General features: G+C 45.5%; 1 protein-coding gene and 1 long non-coding RNA gene across 2 annotated transcripts in view; one reads left to right on the forward strand and one right to left on the reverse strand.

The window, feature by feature from the left end:
• Nucleotides 1-3,041, reverse strand: part of LOC115398304 (uncharacterized) — a 16,932-nt gene extending 13,891 nt beyond the window's left edge. Inside the window, exon 1 of the long non-coding RNA XR_003932567.1 lies at nucleotides 3,031-3,041. This is a non-coding gene — a long non-coding RNA (uncharacterized LOC115398304). The remainder of the gene's footprint in view (nucleotides 1-3,030) is intronic.
• On the forward strand, nucleotides 848-21,364 carry gas2l1 (growth arrest-specific 2 like 1). Its single transcript, XM_030104988.1, has 5 exons — nucleotides 848-2,013; nucleotides 10,471-10,578; nucleotides 14,302-14,398; nucleotides 15,796-16,096; nucleotides 17,919-21,364. The coding sequence occupies exons 1-5, from the start codon at nucleotides 1,312-1,314 to the stop codon at nucleotides 19,951-19,953; spliced, it is 3,243 nt and encodes a 1,080-aa protein (XP_029960848.1). The 5' UTR covers nucleotides 848-1,311; the 3' UTR covers nucleotides 19,954-21,364.
• Nucleotides 21,365-22,418: the final 1,054 nt, after the last annotated feature.

Here is a 22,418-nt window from a genome sequence, read left to right on the forward strand (position 1 = left end):
ACCAGTATGTCACTGGTTCACCGACACAGCAGTGCTTCATCCTCACTTTCTCCTTTTATCATTGCTAAGCAAAGCCGAGGGGAAATTCCTTGGCCTGTACAAACTGAGTGAAGCAGTCGTCTCATGATACTGAGATATCAGTTTTAAAGGCTTTTATGTCTTGAGGCTAATTAGTGAGGCTGCTACACAAAGTCTCCATTATTGAGACACTATGAAATACATTTATATTTGAAACTCAATTGAGATGCATGAAAAATTCTGTCAGTGGATGACTAAAGTGCAGAGAACAACATCCTTTGGCCCAGTACAACAAGTTGGTTGGTCTGGCAGCATTTAGATAAATTAATTTAAAACTTTACTGCTATTTAGTGCTTTGCTGTGAGGTTAAATTGTTGAATTGGGAAGAGCAGTTTATTCTAAACGTGTAAGGCAAGTTATATCTCCCAGTTTGTGCTCATATTTGTGTGTTTAACATGCAATTTTAAGAAAATATGAAGAAGAGGTAAGAGCAAGAGATGAAAAGTCAGTCATAAATGATGTAGTGTGTGTTTATAACAACAGATTACTGTGTATACCAGCAAATTCTCATCTGATAAAATATGAACCCTTCTTCTTGCCCTTCATTAACGCGAGAAAAGAGGAAAATGCTCGTCGAATAAAGTTGATCGTGCAGACTGCGGCTCGGTTGTGCGCGGTGGAGAGGTAATTGGCCTGCCTCCGGCTCGGTGAACATGGGGTTAAGGTTCCCTCCTCCGCTGAGCGTTTATCCCTCATAATGGGATGTGCCAGCGAGTCGCTCCGCTGCTCTGAGCTACAGCAGGTCAACATATTCACGGAGGCGGCGGGGGGGGGACGAGCTGCGGGCTCCGGCGCTGCTCGCTGCTCCTCGGTTCATCCGGTAGACGGGAGGGACGACGCAGACATGCTGACACGTGGATTACCGCGGACGAGAGGAGCCGCCGCGCGCCGCCGGCTGGATTAACCGGTCGTTTTGCATGGGTGTGTGTCGGCGTGCGGGAGCGCTCCGGTTTTCTCGCTCTCGCTCCGGGACCCGGCGATGCGCTCACTGAAGGAAACGGGCTTCGCAGACATCCGGAACACGCATCCATGCGCCACGACCGCTCCGCATCCCGATATGCTTCCGACAAAAGCCCCAAGGAGCTCCGCTGAAAACCCGCGCACGCGGATCGGCATGGGCGCGTCGACGCGCGGATCTGGCTGTGTTCTGAGGACGAGGCTCTGGAGCGCGGTCGTGCGATGAGACAGTTCGGGAATCATCAAGTAGACTTTATTGATGCATAATTTGACAATATGGCTGATCAGAGCAACATCCAGTCCGCCGCCTCGAAGAGCATCCGGCCCTTTAAATCCAGCGAAGAATACCTGTACGCCATGAAGGAGGACCTGGCGGAATGGCTCAACACCCTGTACGATCTGGATATCACTGCGGACACCTTCATGGACGGCCTGGAGACGGGCTGTGCCCTCTGCAGACACGCCAACAACGTGAACCGCGCCGCGCAGGACTTCCAGCTGGAGTACCCGGAGGCTGCGCACTCCATGAAGGTGCCGTCCAAAGATGTTGTCTTCCAGTCGCGCAACGTCGTCCCGGGCTCCTTCCTGGCCCGGGATAACGTGTCCAACTTCATCAGCTGGTGCAGACAGGAGCTCTGGATCAAGGACGTCCTCATGTTCGAGACCAACGACTTGGTGGAGAGATGCAACGAGAAGAATTTCGTGCTGTGCCTCCTGGAGGTGGCCCGACGCGGGTCCAAGTTCGGCATGCTGGCCCCGATGCTGATCCAGCTGGAGGAGGAGATCGAGGAGGAGATCCGGGATCAGGAGAGTCTGAGGATCGATGCGGGAAAGCCGGCCGAGCAAAGCCCACCCAGCAGGTGTTTCAGCCGGAAGGAGAGCAGCCACAGCGCCGAGGATGAAGAGGAGCCTGATCCAGAGCCCTTCATCTGGCAGCAGAAGAGAGTTTTATGTGACATGCGAAATTTGGATGAGTTGGTGAGTTGCCATGATGAGAAAGATGAAACAGCAGCGGCTGTAAAGGCTTATCAGTTCCATGAAACCTAGATTTTAGATCAGTGCATTCACTTTGGTATTGATCTCAAAGCTCATCCCCCCCCCCATTTTCAGAACCCACTAATATGAATACCAAACATTTTATGGAAATCTTCACTTGCAGGATAAATGCAAATACAATTCCCCACAGGTTTCTCACCCTCTGGCCTGTGTGTAAGGTAAACATCATTCAGTGTGTTTTGTTTGCTGCACAAAGCAGCTGGTAGACAAACAGTGTCTCCAACATGGAAACAGACGTGTGTGAAAACTGAAGCTCCGTCTCCAAAACTGTCATTCCTGTGTCATAAAGAAGGCAGGCGCTGTATAGATTTCCCTCGGGGTGGGAGTTTGTATGCATCCCGCACAGCTTGGCTTTGGAATGTGTTATTGAATTCCTGCTCACCTGCAGACAGATAGACCCAACAATGCACGCTCCCCCCACCCCCACCGCCCAGGAGAGCTCTGAGAGGTCACAGGTCAACTGAGAGACATTTCTCCTGCATTCTTGCAGAAATGCCAACTCTGTCCACAAGACGTTGGCAGAGAGAGCATTTTTTTCGGCGTTGACAGCCTCTTTAATTCAGCTCATCCATTAAGCATGATCAATATTCTGTCCTGCAGGAGAGATCGATTAATCATTTACCGTCTCCTCAGATGCATGAGCAATGCAACAAAAATCCAGTGGAAATCATTCTACCTGTGTCATTTGTCTTGTTGATCTGCATGTGTGACCTTTGTTAGGACCTCTCGACCCCAGCCATCTGAGAAGCACAGATCTTATTAGCACAAAGCTAATGAGCGGACAGCCGGCCCAGCGGAGCGCATGCTTTGTTGAGGCTGAAGTTAATATTTTCATGCTGACGAGAGGAACAATGTCCATCTTTGACACCGATGAGGTGACGGACATCAGAGAGGGGAGGAGGGGAGGCGGGCGGCAGAACAGAGCGGCTGGTGTGTGACCTCTGCAGACAACAGACAGGAGAGCATGTGGAGGAGGATGTGTGCTGGTCTCATCCAGACTCTCTCACTCATCTGACAGGGGATTATCCAAGACAGCTACATTTTGGGGACAAACCAGCGCCAAGAGCGCTACACTTATGTTCAGCAGTGTTTCTTTTTCTGTCATTTGCGCTGACGTATCCAGCTCCCTTTCACTCACATGGATACAAATCCACATCCTCCCATGCGTGGAAGCTGTGCAAAACAACAAAGATCATCCAGTCACAAGTTTATTATTGAAAAATCTTTTATAGTCATGGGTAAATTTGAAGCATTCAAAGAAATTAGTCCAAAAGCCTATTCCGTGTTTGTGGTCACCGGATGCCCTGTAAGCACCTTGTGAGTAGCCCTCAGGGCTTTTTTTTTTTAAACAAGTGGTCAGGAAAGGAGCATGATTTGAAACTGATAAGAAGAGATACTCAGTACAAACTTCCTCAGTAATTACCCAGTGCCTCTGAAGTAGCTCTTAGTTCAAAAAACTCTGCTCGTCTAAAGTCTTGATGAATTAATCTTGCAGTACAATTGAAAGCAAATATAAAAATAATCCATCTACATAATCTGCCTTCCTGTATCCTAAACTGTTATTGATAAAATCGTCAATTAAGTCCAGCAAACCTCTCTGTAGGTATAATTTGTTCAGTGATGGATAATATCTACTGAAAATCATTCTCAAGTAAAGCCACTTTGTAATATGACATGACCAAGGCTCAATCCATTTCCATTTCAGGTAGAAAATGTGAGCAGCTTAAAGTATGTATGGGTATCCTGTGTTAATGCTGATATTAAGGCAGCATTAAATATTTCCCAAAACAGTGATATACCATTATTTGTATTTAATATTTCAACATTAAAATTGATTTATCGCATGTTAAAAGAAAGTAATTTCCTCTTTACATTCTTCGATACTTCACCCATTCCAGAGTAGATTTGGACTTTTTTTTTGCAAACATGTTCATCTATATATTCTTTGGCAGCCACAGTCATCCTCTTGTTGAGACAATACAAGTGGCGAGATGACAGGATTAGATGCCATCCTAACAAGCATAGCATAACGTACACACTTACAGCATTTGCTCCTTCTATAGACATCACTGTAGCAGCCGGGGCAGAATATAGTTCGCTGTAATTTGACCCTGAATGCTTATGGAACTGTGAGGTGACTCAGAAAACTTGTGACTCCTAATGCAGACAATCGATGTGTCACAGCTCCTACCTACTGAACACAGTAGGTAGGAGCTGGTTACAACACACCCTGGTGTAAACACTCTCCACCTCTGTGTCCGCCTCTGGTGTTCAACGGTGTGTGTTCTTACTCATCTTACAACGGGACGGCCTCCCACACTAAAGCTGAGGAAGTGGCTGGAGTCTCATTTCCTTCATAAGGGTTTGACGCAGTTGTGAGTCTGAATTGTTCCCTTTTCCCAGCCCTGGACATGTGCAGGCAGCAGCTGGTTCCCATCGCTGTTTACATCCATATCAAGTTTATCCTTTACATTAGGGGATTTTCTTTCAATACGACACAAGAGAGAGATTAGGACTTGGATCGAATATATCTGTGCATTTATATACGCTGCACTGAGCCAGAGGCAAAGACACGCAGTGTGTAGCTTCACACATGACCTTTTCCATGAGTTTTCTAGGTCTCGAGTTTACGTCCTTGGCTCCATTGTGAAAATGCTTACAGTAGCTATTCAGTGGGTATGTAACGATAGATTAAAATGACACTTAGAGGCCGTTTTCTCTGCACTTAGACTATTCACCTATTTTCTGCATGCACAGGCATCTATAAGAACTGCAGACCATTGGGGCTTCCTCGTCATTGTTGGCTTCCTCTACTGGCCGTCTTTCCTTCTTCTTGCTCGCTCATATAAACTGGTTCATGTCTCTTCTCACCCCAGGCTTCAACATTCAGCCCTTGTTTGGTTCATATATGTGAGCCCTCACTCCCATCCCCCCACCACTGTCTCCGCTGGAGATGATAAAGCAAAGAGTGGAACCGTATGTCTTGTTGGTGGCATGGAAGAGAGGAAATGAATAGACTGCCACTGTCGGCGGCGGGGTAATCAAAGCCTGACATCTCGATCTCTGGATGGAAACACCAGCAGAACAAAAAGGGAAGGTGGGGGGTTGGGGGGGGTTCCGCAGAAAGGACGTGTGTTATATGCCTGTATGGACACTCTGCTCCATTAACCTGATGGTTCAGCTCATGCATTCAGGGAATAAAAGGGGGGGTCCACAACAGATAGTGTGCCCAGAGTGACTTTACTGTACACTCTGCTGAACCTGACTGGATTGGATGCTACTCTGTGAGGCAGAGCTACAGTAGGGAGAGTGAAAGGGAAAAGTAGGTCATGGCGCTTTGCATCGGGTCACACTTGTACGCTTTGCTGAGAGAGCGCGGCAGCCCTCAGTATTTTTTGCCTCTCCCATCACATGCGCTCATGTTTTTTTTAAGGTCATTTTTACAACATTAACGGTTAAGAACAGAGCTTCCTTTTCTTCCTCCTCCCAGATTTCCATGCATGTGCGGAAACAGCTGACTCCTCACTTTGCCTATCGTCTTCCCTTATTGCTGTGTTTCACGCTGTTAGTTAATCATTTGCATAGTTGTTTTCCAAACCTTCCCCGTCATGTTTCTATCAGTTTTGTGTGGACAGTCTTCAAATGGCTATTTCCTGCACACGCCCGCAGCGTTTTCAGTCCAGTCTCAGGTGCGGACTGAACATAAATTCCTCTAACCTTGGCTGTCTCCAGCAGCTTGTTGAGTGCTTTACAGCCTCGTCACATTGAAAGTGGCAAATGAGTTAGACAGTGCCTCATTTTTAGCTTCCGACCCTGTGATTACCGCGCTGTTTGACCGAGGCAGTTGAATAATGGAATTGTTCACTGGACAACACTTGATGTCTGTCAGAGGCTGAAATCACTGCAGCTCCTGATAGACTGATTGTTATGGAGACAGAAGACAGACATTGATTTACAGAGAGAGGTTTTCCTGAAGCGGTGGATGATATCGACCTGAGAAGAAATGCTATTACACTTTATATCCTGATCAAAGAAGCAATGTAGAGTAAATACTTTATGTATAAGCACAATATTGTGGTGATAACAGCAAAAAGTGTTTTTGCTCTGTCACACAACCAGAATTTGTACAGTGGTGCTTTTATCTGAAACTGTTTTCTCCAAAAAAACCAAACTGCTACCTTAATTTAGTCTGAGTTTATTTCATTTTGACCTTGAATGCATCGATCCAGTTAGAGGTGCCACTTTTTCTGAAGAAATTTATGAAACTGATGCATTTTCAAAGACTCGTATATAATCATGTTTCAAAAAATCAGTGATTAGTAAGCATGTATCACATAATGAGGTAAATAATTTCAGTTCTAGATTGATGTAAAATCACATTTGAAGTTCTATCATTTTCACATTGCCAGAAAAACTAATATTTACTGAAATGCTAATGCTAATGACTATTTTAAAAAGAGAACAGATGCAGTGGAGGTTTTTTAGGGAGTTGCTGATATGACATCAGTTTTCTTCTCATTCCAGTTGCCCTTGAAATAGAACAATGGAAACCGTCATGAAGGGTAAAACTCTACACACACACACAAGTGCAGTAATTATTGCTCTTCTAAGTGATTATAAATGAGTATAGTTTAAGTCTCCTCCCCATGTAAAGTCATAAACTGCTATACGTGACCCTGAGGTGCCTGTCAGGCTTTTGTTTTTCCATGTTTTCTGTGCAGGTTCGGTCTGTTTAGACCAGCATGCTAGCTGACTGCTAACGGCCTCTAAATACTTTGTTTCCACGCCGTGCTCTGCTCAGGCCCTGGGGCTACAGGTCCAACATAATTACAAAACATCATTATCATTCATTCAGACACTCGCCACCTCCCTAAACACCCGTGTTGTTTATAGAGATTATTTGCACAGAGGCATATTTTTTGTGTGTGTGTGTGTGTTTATGAGTTGTGGCGTGGCCGCCCGCAGAGGAGTCGTTTGGACAGGCTGCCAGGCCCGCGCTGTCATTGGAGGATGGCTTCTGATATGTGGCTGTTTTCAGTGTGCCTTCACAAGCTGGAGGAATGTTTTCTCATGGGCGGTGGAGCAATAACCCCTCAAGTTCCAAAAAGCCCTTCCCTGCCAAGCAAACGCCCCCTGTGGCCTAGTTTCCTTGTCTCTTTGTGCTTATATCTGCTTCATCTGGAGAAGTTTCCACTCGTCGGGGCGCACAGATGAGTTAGCGAGATGAGTCTTGTTCTGTCACTTTGTCAAAAAAAAGAAAATCCACTGTGAATGTACTCTGCGTAAATCACAAAATCTCAGACTCAGAAACAAGTCATAGGAACGCCTCATATAAATTCCTTTGAAATGAGTTGTAACACCCGAGTTTTTTATTGTTGGACTTTGGCAATAGGAATTCTTCTTGCAACACTCCTTAAAGAAACCAGTTGCAGCAGGCGGCACACCTCTGTTTGATGACGAAGCGAGAACAAACGGGGATGTTGTTGTCTTAAGAAGAGGAGCAGATCGAAGCGGATGCGTGGCTTATTTGATGATTTCTGAACTACATTCGGAAAACCCGAGCCACAACACAAAATCCAAGTGTAAATTTGCCGACATAATACCAACCCATAATTTCTTCATCATAGAAGAAATAAAGAGAAATTCTTTTGTTCTGATGAATTCATTTTACGCTGCATTATTCTCAGTGTCGCATCTAAGTCTACATTTCAAATCGATAAGGAACCGCAGCATCTTTATTCGTCCTCCTCCCATTTCCTCTTTTCATCCCAAGGGGTTTTCTCAGCCCTCAGTCTCGGCCTATCTCTTCCATGAAAGGGCGTTCAGATGTTTGCAGGTCAGGAAGGAAAAGAACGCAGAGATTGTTGAATCATGCTGAGCAGATATGACGGGATCAGAACAATGGCTGTGATGAAGCAATATGTGCTCCATCTATTTGGATTTACACACAAGTTCAGCAGCTTTCTCTTTAATATTGAAAACATTTCTCTTTCTCTTTCGGTTCTTTAAAAACCATACCTCCTTCTCTATCTGTAGATAGACGCAGCAGATTCTCAGTGTGGGGGCTTTCTGTGGGTGGTTCCGTCACTTTTCTTTTTCAAACTCAAACATCTGCAGCTCTGGCTAAAAGCGTCTCTCCTGCGACCAGCATGCATCCATAATTCATCCCGCAGTTTTTCGCAGCGGTTCAGCTCTGCTTCCGCGTGTTTCCACCGTGACCTTCCCTCTGTCTCCTCCCCCTTCTCTCCGTCTCACCGCTCTCTGTGCTGTGTCTGAGATGGCGAGTGTGTTTTGGTTTTAGCGAAGCCGTCATTGTTGACCCAGTGAAGACATGGGAAGTGCACACACTTCATTTCCAAGGTTCCGCAGAGTAAACAGTTGGAGGACTGCTATTGATTCGGTTGTTATTAAAAGATCTGAGGATGTATCCTGCTCGGTGTTTAATGTGAACACAGTGTGCAAGTCCTGCACCTTCCCTCTGGAGAAAAAAAATCATGACCTCAGCTCGCAAGCTGAGGGGGAGAGAGGGTTCACAGTTGTTGGAATGAAAAAAAAAACAAGGCAAACCGTACAGTCGAAAAGAAAAAAAAAGAAGTGTGTGTGTGTCCATGTGTCTGTTGCCATAGCAATATTTCCATTAACTCACTGGTTAGGGTTTTTCCAAACACTGCTTGTCCACCTACTGACTGGAATAAGGACAGGGTGACAGGGCGGAGGAAAGGAGAAGCAGCGAGCACATGAAGAAATGTTAGCAAACCAAACAAAAAGGAGACAAATATAGGGCCGGTTAGCCAGCGCTGCAGCTAAAAATAAAGGCTGACACACAACAAAGAAGCAGATGAGAGGGAAACGAAAAGGAGAGCAGGCTCAACAGAAGCAGGTGAGAGGTAGGACAGCGGGGCAGGTGAGATGCTGTGGCTTAGCCTCCGTTCCTCCCTCTTTAATCAGCACGGGACGGAAGAAGGGTGCTATTTCCGGAAAATAACAGGGTGCCACCTTAATCTTTTCAATACAGCATAATAGAGGTGCTGTGGTTTGAGTTTACACACACCAGAGGCAAGCTGCTCCGGTCTTGTGATGTAAACATTCGGAATGAAGAAGTCTAAAATCTCAAAATTTCCTCCAGTGTATTATTTCATCACGTGATAAAATTCACACATTCATATTGGAATGGCTTTCTGCACATGAACTGTGAATCTGTACTCGTCCACAGTTATAAAGTTTAGAAGTTATATCTCTATCACAGATCAGTATAAAAAACAATAAATTGAGTTTCCTGTAACACTAATCCTAAAATCCTTCACAAACTTTCTATGAATTTGGATTTAAATAAAGGTGTATAAGGAAAAAGGAATGGTTAAATGTGTGAGACAAAACAAAGTGCCTCAAAAAGAACAGATAGAAGGATTATATTTGCCCTATTCTCAGTTTCATATTATTGAATGAATGAGCCCTCTTTTAAGGTCTTCTCTCTGCCATGAAGTGCAGTGTATCGTGACTTGTACTGCCAGTATTAGGTCTGTGTCAGCTTTGCTTAATTCCCTCAGAAAGTCCGGAGACAGCTTCCCTGCAACACGAGGCAGCCATTCATTCTCCCCTCCTTTGCTTTTCCACTCCGGAGCTTTACTTTCCCTGCCTCCTGGTCGGCAAGTGCACACACGCCTTTGTCTGAGAGAGATGCCAAGAAAAACATCAAAGTTGTCCAATCCAGTGAGCGCACAGACACATCTCACTCCACCCCACAGTTGTGTCTGACTCCAGTTGCTTAATAAGCACCCCCCAACCACAGCAAGCACTCCAGCACTGACTTTTTCGGTTCAGAACGGAGCTTGGCCGGCTGACGTCACCCCCACCGGCGGTCCGCTCCCCGAGCTCTTTCTCCCCTTCGCTTTATGTCACAAACCAAAACACTGTCACGTAGAGGCCCTCGGAGCTGCAGAGAACGAGAGTATTCATTAGCATGTCCCCGTATGTGTTTTTGTGACGTTTTGTGGCGAACTAAATGGCCCAAATGTTCTGAGGAGATGACATGCGGCCGCGCTTTTAATGTGGTAAAACTGCAGGGTGGGGCACTTTATCACCCAGCTGGGAGAACATTTGCAATGAGAAACACACACACACACACACACACACACACACACACACACACACACACACACACACACACACACACTGGGCTGGACGGCCAAGGCTGCTCACGCAATAAAATAGATTCATTGTGTTGTTGACACATCGCTCATAGTCGTTACGAATATGTGACTAAACAGGCTCCCGTGTGGGGGCTGCGGATCGGAAAACAGGAAGCGGATCATTGCGGATTCCTGTGCATCGTGTTCATGTACTCTAGAGTGTTTTAATGATCTTTTTTGTTCTCTTTAGGTGCGTGAGATCCTTGGCCGGTGTTCCTGCCCGGCGCAGTTTCCAATGATCAAGGTGTCCGAGGGGAAATATAAAGTAGGAGACTCCAGCGCGCTGATCTTCATCAGGGTAGGTCCGCAGCACCATGAACACCGACACCGGAGTGTTCCATCAGATCCTTTACAGGCTTGACTGCCACTTTAACAGATTTAGTGAATAAGATATTATACTTAGCCTATGAAGAAAAATAAACAACACACCATCATCCTGAAATAACAGGAAGAGGTCCATTTTCATTCATTCCAAAAAGGACAAATATTTGCATTTCCCTTCTGAATGAACTACATGTCAAACTATTTTTGGATTTTTTTTTTTTTTTAATTGGAAACATCATTTAAGTTTGGAAATGTGACCAAGATGTTTTTAGATTTAGTTTTTGAAGCAAAATTACTATGATGTTAAGTCTTTGAAATTCAGAAAGACTATAATAAAGCCTAAACCTCAAAATATACAAAACAAGGTGAACTAGACCTGAATGCTATAATTATATCGTTACTTGGCACAGAGCGTAAAGGGGGTGCAGCCATACGGTGCAGACATATGGCATCATATGTTGTTTCAAGAAGACCTTGGTTATATGGGTGCAGATAAGCTAATAAACTGGTTGAATGGAAAAGTTTCATATGTGTGGACGGCACAGTTCATTGTGTGTGAATTCATTCTAATTCCTCTGTTATCTGGGTTTGTTTGCAAACGGCCTTCATCAGGCCCACTCCCTGGACTCTTTCCATCCAGACACAAATAGAGCTGTAGGTCATTTCCTGAGTTTTGCTTATCTGGCCTATAGCTTGTTTCTGCCGGACTCTTTGGCTCCTTCACAGTTCAGGAGCTGACACCGAACCCACCGCAGGTCTCAGAGGACGGAGCAGGAAGACACTGCCTGATACCAGAGATTGATTTGGTCTCGCTTACTGAAAATGGACCGTGGCCACATTAATGGTTTTCCAAGTTTCCTGCACTTCCAACACGCTGCCGGTTTATTTGACTGACAATGATGTGTCTGTATTTTCCACTTCCTGAGGGAGCAGTCAGTCTGCACAAGAACATCCGCCTCTAGGAGAACTTGTGACATCTTTTTATGATGATTTAGTTATTAGGTCAAATCTCTAAATGTGCCACAAACTCTGAATTCACGAGGACCCTCTTCTTAAGAAAAGGCACAACCATCAACCTCTTCACTATGACTGGACTCAAACTTGCAACATTCTCACCATGAGAACCACTACACCGCTTTGTGGCCCAACAGATTCATAGTAAATGGGCTGAATATTACTAAACCCAAACTTTCAGCCACATCCTGCCTCAATCAACCACCCAATCACGATATGGAGCAGCTTTGTTTGACAGGTCAACACTTTTCACTTGCGTATGCAGATTGGAGTGCGAGTGAAATGACGATAACCCTCCACTTCATGTCTTCTCTGCATTTCTGAACATAACAATGCCTCTCTAGAACCAAACAAAGCATTGCCATCTCCCTTATCCCATCTATTCTCATTCTTCTGTGCAGCCCTGATGATGGAGAATGATGTGTTTTCTCATGTAAACGTGTGTTTGTTTATTCCGCCAGCTATTTTCAGTGTAAACACCAGATCCAGTCGAGTTTGTGCCTCTTTTCATGCCTTTCTTCTTGCCCTCTTGTGACTCCTTGTCGTGGACGACAGTGATTACGTGAATGAACGGACAGCTAAAAGTGCCCCCAACACACTTCCCCTATTCTTATTCTGGGAAGAAGTGGGCCGCCACCTTTAAACACCAGTAGCCCCCCTTTTCAGCTGCTAAAGCTGTGACAAGGACCCCGGGCTGGGAGCGGGGGATGAAGCTGTGAAAGGAAATGGGTGAGCGGACCATATGAAGAGAGAGGGGCGGTTAATAAGGCGTCTTTATCCCTGAGGGAGATTCCTCCCTGATGGGAGGAGATGCCTTCAGTGTCGAAGCACAACAGCTGAAATGAACCAAGAGCTTTCTCTCTCTCTCTCTCTCTCTCTCTCTCTCTCTCTCTCTCTCTCTCTCTCTCTCTCTCTTTTTTTTTTTTTAACTCACCAGCAAGATTTAAGGAGAAATTGGTTCAACACGCCCCCGCAACGATGACAAGAAGTCTCTCTGTTCACGGTTGCCATAGAAACAGGGATAGGGTCTCTGCGATACCCCTTCAGTGGTGAGGAAAGCAGCCGAGCCTGCAGATCTAAAGAGGAACATGGTTCCAAAACATTTAGTGAGCCTCACACTGCCCTGGAGGCCAGCAGCATCATTATTACATCGCTGGATCATGAAACGATGCAGGATACAGAAAACTAAAAGGTTTATCAGATTCTCACCTTTCAAGTTGTGATTCTGCTGCAACTTTAGACTCAAATATAAGTAGCCCGTGACATCTTTTTCAGGATCTGTCCCATCTGTCGCCTCAGATTTTCCACAATGTGTAAAAAGCGCGTGCTGGTTTCCACCATCTCTTTATATGCTTTCATTACAAATTGTAGATTATCCCTATGAGCGCACTGCTGTGTTGTTAACTGACTGATGTGAGTCAAATGAGCAAGGAGTCATTAAAATTAAAATATTCCAATTAAAATTTTAAGACCCGAGTAATTCTCGTTACAGGAATTTGTTTATGACACTGCAATTAGATATTTATTTGGCCTCCCAGTAGCTGGGACCAGTGGGACAGCTCCTCTGTTATCTCATTTAAAAACCATTAAAAACTCATCAAATTATTAGTATTAGCTCGCATTTTAATGCCACAGTAAGCACCTGAACACTGGAGATTTTTTGTTTTATATTTATTTAATGTAGTTTTACATCCCATTTTTTACTTTTTCTGTTAAAAACAACACTTTCAGTGATGCTAAAAACTAAATGCACTGATATGTTGTTATGAGATCTGATTTTCAGCGCTGGCTCATGATTGTCATGCAGCATCACGCCAACAATAAACCTGTTACTGACATAAGGCCAAAGCAGAGGAGAGTAAGCAGTTTATAACCCCAGGTCTGATGGAGATAAGCAGATCAGCTGTTTCGACGGATTTGATGGTGCAGGAGGGGACAGGGCAGGAGGGAAAGATGTGCAGTGGGATTGGCAGGGATCGTTTCAGGGTGAAGGTGGGGTCAGACTTTGGAGCTGGCATCCTGTCTGCGGGCCTCGCTCTGATCACGGTCACATACGCAAACATGAGACGCTGTGCAATGTGGCGTTTGGTGGAAACAGACTCTGTCCTACCCAACAAAGACCTGGGTGGTTTGATCTTGTGGATGCGTGTGCCTCAAAGAGCAGACAAGTGCAGGAGGTGACTCCTCCACTGACCCCCCCTCTGTTATGGCCCCCTCCTCCTCCCTGAACTCTCCGCTGAGGAGCAGAGGGGACACCAGTGGTTAGCTGTTGCCGTGCTAATTCACCCTGCTGCCATCTGAAAGCGGGGGCAAACCAGCCGAGAGGCATCAGAAAAGGAGAGGGGCTTTCATCGCACTTCGCCTCTCTCTTGCGCTGTTTAATTGCAAGTTGGCATGGCGATGGACGGCGCTCGTAATGGCAGCAGCTGGAGGTGATGTGGGAAAGGGACTGTGAGGGGAGCGTGGGGCAGGGGCACATGGAGGGGTGCGTCGAGTTGTTATGTAACACTGTGGAACAGCCAGCCCTCAGCAACTTCCCTCTGTGTGTGTGGAATTTACATATCTATTGACCTGTGTGTTTTGGTGCAGTATATCAAGAAGCGCAGCCGTTTCGTTTGTGAATGTGTGTGTGTTGCCATCACTTCATCTATTGAAGCTTTTTCTCCTCTTCCTCCCCCCTCAGGTCCTCCGTACTCATGTGATGGTGCGTGTCGGAGGGGGCTGGGACACATTAGAGCACTATTTGGACAAGCACGACCCGTGTCGCTGTGCTGCTTTTGGTGAGGTCACTTCCTATTCTCTGGCAGCCTCTTACAAAACAACTTTTTTGTTGTGGCTCAGTTGTTGCATAATTCATAATACATTGAGGACGCAAAATGGAAATGATTCAACTCTGAGGTACTATATTCAGACTAGGAACAAACAATGGGAAGGCAGTGCTGATTTTTCTTTGATATACCAGGAACAATTTTTGTGAGTCACTCAGGCTTTTTTTTTTTTCTGTTTTACCATTTGAATTTACCACAAAAACCTACATTTTTGACATGAGTTGTCATTTATTTCATTTTGCATTTTGTATAATTATTTACAATATAGTTGTCTTCCTAAAAAAACTAATTTCAGAATAATAGGTAACATCTAACCTCATAAAAGATGACACTTTCATGCATCTGTTTGTGTAAGGAAGGGTGTAACAATAAAAAAAGATTCATCCATTCATTCATTCATCTTTAGCATTTGGTTATTACAGACAGCAAAAGACACTCACATTCAAAGCTGCAGGTACCTGGTTTAACCCCCTGCATGCACAGGGAGAACATGCAAACCTCACACAGAAAGACACCTGAGTTTAGAATGGAACACGCAAACACTTAAACTATGTCAAGGTTATTGGATAGAAGAGACACAAGACCTGAGTACACGGAAAGTCCATCGATTGAATGTGATGTTTGTGACAGAGAGCAAAAGTGAAGCAGTAACAATCTGATTCAGAGCAGAAACATTTTCAATCTATCATTCTGATCGGAAATATGTTTGAAACAGTCAACCTGAAGGACATGCACACATAGCCCTATTGTTATTTGGTACATTTCATTGCCTGTGCTTTGTTATGATTACCGTACTTAAAGGGAAAAGTTGAATTAGTTTTACTTTCACAAATGTAATTGGACCATTTTGTTCGAAATTATGAAAGTTTGTAACAAAAAAAGTGTGATCACTCTCACTTCAACTCTTTCTGCCATTACTTTTTTTTTAAATGAACTTTTCTCATCTTAGAGTGGCCCGATATTCCACTTTTATTAAATGCATAGTGATATACATCGAGTACGTTCCTCAGTTCTCATTAGGGCTGCCACTAAAGCATCCGCCGCCTGGACAGCTGACCTTCATTCAAATCAAATTGGTGTTGTATTTCCGTCATAAAAGGCATTGCTGAACACACAGTATTAGCTGGTGACACAAATATGCCATTTGTGTTCTATTAATGTTCACCAACTGTCTGTCGACACTGACAAGCAACAGTCCATCTGTCTGCAAAGCAGCAACTTTAAATTCCACTGCTATCTTAGGCGTTTGATGCCGCTGATAGTTGTTGTTAGGTGTCTTTTAGAGATTAATGATTGCGCAGCGTATTGTTTGAATTAACTTTTTAACACTAATTGTCTTCTGTCTGCAGCCCACCGTTACCATCAAGCTAAAGCCAGTGGACAAAACCAGGGAGCGCAGAGCAAATCCTCAAGTGCCCACTCCTCCCGCTCCACCAGCCCGGGGCCACACTGGCGAAATGACGGCATAGCACCTTACAAACCCCCCGACAGGCGGTCCCTGGAGCCCCTCGCCGCTGCCTGCGCCTCCTCCTTTCCCTCCGCAAAGCCCGGCCGGTCTCAGAACTCGGAAGTGGACGCCGCCGCAGCCCGGGCTCTGCTCCCGCGGCCTCCGCGAGACCGCTCCGAACCGCGACACTTTAATCCGCTCAGGTGAGCGCGTGTGTCTGCGCAAGTGTGCGGATCAGTGTGATGCCACGATAAGTCATTAATCTCTCTCAAGTACCTGGGCAGCACACACTCAGTTTTTGCTGCTTGCTCTTTTGTGCACGCAGACACATACGCACACACGCACACACAAAGAGTGGGGAATATACACAACAAACACCAATACCAGGAAACCACAGATTAGACCGGGGAAGATTTATCTAATCTCAGGTGACATTGCCCTGATAAATCCATCTCACACAGCCACTCTACAGCACCTTCTAGTGGTTATCAGGCCCACAATCAAACTCTACATGGCTGCACTACTCTATATTACCCTGTTCTACTTTCATTCAGGTAATTGGACTAGTGACGTCTGTTGCGGCTGGGATTATAAGAGAGTTGTTGTTCAAGTCTTTATTCTCTTGCCGTAGTAAACAGATGGTCCGAATCAACGTGAAACAGCTATTTCTGACGTGTTTCTGGAAAACCATGAGTAAAAAGTAGCTGAAATGTTCTGATGATTGTACGTCGCTCTTAAATAAAGTTTCCGTCACGCCTCACAGGAAGCTGGCCAAATGTTAAGTTAGTCACATACCTTGACGATATGTTAGACTGCAGAGGGACCATTGTTTAACACAATTAGGAGCCGAGTGGTGGTTTATGTTGGCTGCCAGCCAATGCCTGGCTCATTCCTGTTATGAGCTTCAGCTGATAGGAGACTCAAGGCACCAACTCAATTAACCCTGTGTGGGTGGGGCTTCCTCCGTCATGTGAGCTGGACCCGATCAGACTAATCTCACCACTATCCCTTAACAACTGTTCACCGCTAACTGGGAAAGTAGGTCAACAGGTGGGCTCCAGGCAGGCAGTCGGCCCGCTGTCCTCCAATCAGAGCTTTCAGAGTAACTATGGAGGCGATGGAAGATTGATTAAATAAATTATCTGAATAAAACAAAACACACAAGGCATGCATAATGTGTCCTTTTGCAATCTGTGAAACCAAATAATTTTTCTAGGTTTATCTCATGTGTGCTAATTACACATATTTGCTGAGTTTTCCTCACAGAGCACTTTAAAGAAGTGATGCTATAGATGGTTTTGAGTTGAAGCAGCATATGAGTTTTTAGCATGAAGCCCTTATCGAATTCCTGAAAACTTCTTGCAGCAAAATGAGACTGACCTCATTATTTTGTGCATACCGAGAAAATATTGAAGTTATAGTTGCGGCTTGTGCACCTCGGGGTAAAACTGATTCATACATATTATACTTAGAAACATATTTTTATTTTCTTAAATATTTACATGCATAAAAACATAACAGCACATCTGAAATCTTCCTCCAAACAAATTCCACAGCCTCTGCTAGTTGTTGAGAATGCACAATATCGATTAGCAGCCATCAAATCTCCCCAGGATTGTTGCCCCTCTAATGCACAACATGAGCTGATTGTGCACTTTAACCTAAAGGGCCGACTGGTGCGTGACAGCGCAGCGGTGTCTGGTTGAGAAAGAGCAGCGGTGTGTGTTGGGCGAGAAAATCTATGAGACCTCTAATCCTGCCCCCACTTGTTCTCATCTTCCCTGTAATCCCCGGGGCTGTGGCTGTCCACGGTTCCAAGAAACACATGAAGTCGGAAGCGCTGTCTGTGTGCAGCAGCCTCAGATTGGAAGGAACCCACCGATCCTTCCCACTACATGTTGAATCATAATGTGGAGAAACGTACAGGTGTAATCAAAATCTCTATCAATCACAAGGACAGACCGTTAAAGAAAAGATCACAAGTTTTTCTTCTTGAAAATATGACTTTGTCTTCCTCTGTTGTAGGAATAAGGAGACAAAGATGCCGTTGACTCGACGTTTGTCTGGAGACAGTGACTCCTCCACAGCCTCCTCTAAGGGAGGAGGCGGAGGCGGAGGTGGACGGCCCTCTCTCGGCGGTACTTCACGGCGTTCTGGTGAAGAGGTAGTTCTGCTTGTCAGTCGTAAAGAGGGTAAGCATATGATTGAAAGGCCCGGAGCCGGAAATCCAAACCCTCCCCTGCGTACTTCAGCGCCCCGTGCGCGCAGCCAGTCACGGGAACGTACTTCGCTCGCTCCGATACTGAAACCCAATCCACCGCAAGGGTCCTCTGAGGGAACCAGGCAGCCTCGTACAGAGAGGGGGCGCTCTCTTGGAAACGAGGGGCCAAGGAGGCTTCATGCTCCTCGTTCCCACAGCCAAAGTAAGATATCAAGTCGAGCTCGAGCCAACGATGCCAGTCCAGGACCCTCTCTCTCCTGCAGGGAGCCTCAGCCCACGCCGTCAGACAGACGAGAGGACCTCCGGGCCAAGCAGATGCCCCCTTCCTCTCCAAGAGTAAGCGCTGGGTTTAGCAAGAGGCAGTCATCCTCTTGCACGAACTCACCCGTTAAAGGAATCCAGGGCAACAACAGCAGCCCCAGCAAGAAAACTATAACCACTCCCAGACCCCCGGCGCCGCGTTCTCCCTCCACGGGGAAAGGTAGACTACTGCCACCAGTCACCTCGGGAGGACGGCGCTCCCCTCATTCCTCCCCCCGCAACTCTCACCACCACTCTGCCCGACCCTCTCGGCTGTCGCAGGGCCCTCGCTCTGCCGGGCGGGGCCACCACAGGAACTGGTCCGGCATGGGCCACCAGGAGTCGGAGGAGGAGGAAGGACTGGGGTTTGGCTTCCAGAGGCTGCCGACTTTAGACCCTCAGAGAGAGCAGGACCTGTACCGCAGCTTTGAGGCTGAGTTTCTGGCCAATACGCAGCAAGCAAAAGCACTGTCCAGCAAGATGCCAGGAGGGGCGACGTCACACGGAGCCGGGACACATCCAGTGCCAGCGCTCGCTGATCCTAATGTCACAGATTCAGCCTATTCCTCGTCTAATTCCTCTAGCTCCTCTCTGAATGTGGGGGCAAAGATAGGAGCTCTGCCTGACCTCAGGGAATCCAAGAGAATGAACCCCCGCCACCTCTCCCTGGAGGACCCTTTGAATTTAATTTATGGACACAATTTTGGGCAAGGAGAGCCTGAACACTGGGGGGATTGTGGACCGGGTCTCAAGAAGCTCCCAGCCATCTCCAGCTCCATGGAGGAACAGGAAAACTCTCCACAGTCAGAGCGGCTGGTGAATCAGATCCCCTCACAGCCTCCTGACCCCTGCAGGAATATGAATGGAGACCATGGATGTTCTTCTCCCACACAGGGACTCGCAGGTCAACAGAATCAGGTGGGCTGGGCCGCGCAGACCGAAGGAGACGTTCCTCTAGAAAACCATCAGCCGAGCTTACCTTATGACCTGAACAACTGCGATGGGAGCGATGACCTCCCGCCCCCAGAGGCGTGTCCGTCACCTGTGCACCTTCCCCCTTCTGAGGACTGCTCCTTCCAGGATTCCTCCAGTGAAAGCTCGTCTATGTGCTTCAGTTTAAGTGAATCTCGCTCTGAGTCCCCCCCGCCGTCTTTACCTCTGACTAACGGAAACGTGGACGGTGACGTCCTCCAGACTAAGAAAGGGCAAAAGAAATCCAGTAGGGTAGATCCGGCCTCGAAGCACAAACTGGGCGCCAGGTTCAGGCCTCGCATTGACAACAGGCCGGAGAACAGCCCCTCACGTATCCCCACGCCAGTCAGCTACAGAGACCTGCAGGCTCACGACTCTCTCTCCCCCTGCCACACCCCGCCTCTCTCCCCACAGAGCTCCCGTCCAGGCCGTGCAGCCACGTGCAAAGGCCTCCACCAGGCCTTCGCAGACATGATCCATCCTCAGCCGCGCTCTCCGGCCATGGGCCACAAAGATTTGACCTTTCCTGGACAGTCAGGCAGTTTGGACACTGAAGCCTGGATGTAGCACAGAACTGATAGAGAGGCGTCACGAACTCGAACTACTGTGTACAAAATAAGACTTGAGACTGCATGTCAAGCACTCGTTTTCTTTTCATTTCTACCCCGAGCACAAATGCAAGGGGTTCACTCACTTTTGCTTTTTTTGCACTCAAGCCAAATTATTTATTACCAAAGGAATGGTTTTTATGGTTACTGTTATTTTTAACGTGTGCATGTGGTTTGCTTTTGCCAATTTGCAAGGTGGTTTTTTTTTTTTTTTTTTCCATATGAAGTTCTCACGGCTGACACACACAAATATAGAGAGAGCATATGTGCTGCCATGTGCCCCTCTAAGGGGGCATGGCGAAGTGCCAGGGATTTTAAACTGAGACTCCATGCCCAGTGTAAACACTAAACCCCTTTAGTCAGATGGAGCAGCTCCCTCTTGTGGTTTGCTGCAGACTCTGCTTGCCTTGGTCGTCAGCATACTGGTATGATGACTGTGACATTTTCAGTCTCCCCACATCAGTGGTCTTCACATATGACAGCATACTCATAATCACACTATATTTACCGGTGACGTGGGCTTAAGTGCCCCCATTGTTCCTCTCACTTTATGAACCTGGTGCACACTAAAAATATTTCTGTACAGTTTAAAGGTCGTTCTCTACGTTTCACTATCAATTGAAGTAGTCATTTGAAATAATTTATCTGGTTCCTGTGTTGCAGGGTTTTTTTTCTTTTAAGTTTAATGCAGTACAATGTTTAGAACTTCTACTTTTAAATGGGTCAAATGTAAAAAGATGAGGAGCAGTGTTAATTCTTTTACGCTGCGTCATTGCCACTGAAACGGAGAGCTCTTCCTCAGACCAAACTGTACTCTGGAAAAACAATGCTGAATATATAAACGCGCGAGCAGAAGTCACACGATTCAGAGGATGAATGTGTAAATACCTGCTGACGTGCTCATTCGAGAAAAGTGGTTGTTTTGTACATAAAAAGCTTGGGATTTACAGTTTAATGTACATATTCACTGTATTCAGTTCTGTGCTGCCTTAGCTATGCAATATTGGTGTTGGAAATGCCTTGACAGTTCCCTTTGCCTTAAACTTTATTCACATGTTAGTTTTGAATGTTTTTGCTTAACATCTCTAAGATCTACTGGGTAACACTACATTCCCATGATGATGCTATTTATAATGATGGAAATGATGATTGGTAAACTTGGGCCTGGATATGCTAAAAAGAAAAGTGAGGTGCATTGCCAATTTTACATAATTATACTTGAGACCAGATCTATATTGTATCGCCCCTGTTTTTTGTGATGAAACACAAGAAGACCACTGTTTGGAGTATGGATTTGACAGATATGGCACAATCTATAGCGACATCTAGTGGCTAAAGAATGACATTTGGAATTTTTTTTTTTTTTTTTTTTTTTTTTTTTTTTTTTTTTTTTTTTAATATTTATACTTCTCCCTTTATTTTCTAAGTTCAGAGGGTCATGTCGAGGTGCTGATCAGAGCCAATAGAGCTAGTAAGAATGGAACGGTGAACTCTGATGGTTGAAGAATGACTTGGAGCGTGTGCATGTGTGAAACGGTGCATGAATAATAGATACTGTAACTGGATATATGGAGCTTTCCTTTGTAAGCTTGTGCACAGCCGTCATCAGTAGGAGAGGCCATAATCGAGATGCAGTGCTGTTTTTTTGTGGTATTTAAGAGGTGTGGACTTTGCAAAATATACTTGAAAGTTGAAAGGTTGGACTTGTGGTGGCTCCACCATAATCAAGGCATCTTGCTTGTATAAAGAGGGTTTTGGGGGATAATTGTTTTTGTAAGTTTTGTAACAGTTTTGATAGAAAAATTGTCACAAAATCTGTGCAGATGAAGAGGGAAATAAAATTGGCTTTTTCTGTTTGTACTTTTGAAGGCACGAAGAGAGACCGGGTGGGAAAAAAATGAGTGCATATCTTTTTGTAGATACAAAATAAGAACATGTACAGAGTTGAAGTGAGGAGAAGAATGATGTTGGTCTAATTTATTTATTTATAAAATCAACTCAGTGGGGCTCAAACTGACATCTGCATCCCAGCCGGTTTAGGTTCATAAGTGTTTCGGGGCGTTGGGATGAGGAGAGGGTTTTTAAGATTCTCATCACTTCTCTGTTAAATGCAATGCACAAAGAAGGCTGCCAGTTTAAAGATATATAATATCCTACACACAATAAAACTTTTCTGACATGTTTCTGAACGTTTCATTGAAGTCTCACTACTCATCTCTAACAGTCATTCTCAGTGTATCAGTATTGTTAGAGCTGCAATATGCAGCTGGTTATTAGTTTCACTTGTACAAATGGATCGTCATCCATGGTTTAATTGCTTTATTTTCAAATGTGTTTCGGCCTGTTTGAAGACTTGTGCATTGTGATGCGCTGGTGATCCAGATTCACCAGTAAACTGTGACTTCATACGAACATGGAAGTATA

Source organism: Salarias fasciatus, chromosome 12, assembly GCF_902148845.1.
Source record: "Salarias fasciatus chromosome 12, fSalaFa1.1, whole genome shotgun sequence".
Lineage (NCBI taxonomy): Eukaryota > Metazoa > Chordata > Actinopteri > Blenniiformes > Blenniidae > Salarias > Salarias fasciatus.

What these genes read in the sequence shown, in the direction of transcription:
- gas2l1 (XM_030104988.1), top strand. Translation starts at nt 1,312, where the DNA reads ATGGCTGATCAGAGCAACATCCAGTCCGCCGCCTCGAAGAGCATCCGG. An exon ending in GCGCGCTGATCTTCATCAGG is followed by an intron (nt 10,579 to 14,301) that starts GTAGGTCCGCAG and finishes CTCCCCCCTCAG; the next exon opens with GTCCTCCGTACTCATGTGAT. An exon ending in GTGTCGCTGTGCTGCTTTTG is followed by an intron (nt 14,399 to 15,795) that starts GTGAGGTCACTT and finishes TTCTGTCTGCAG; the next exon opens with CCCACCGTTACCATCAAGCT.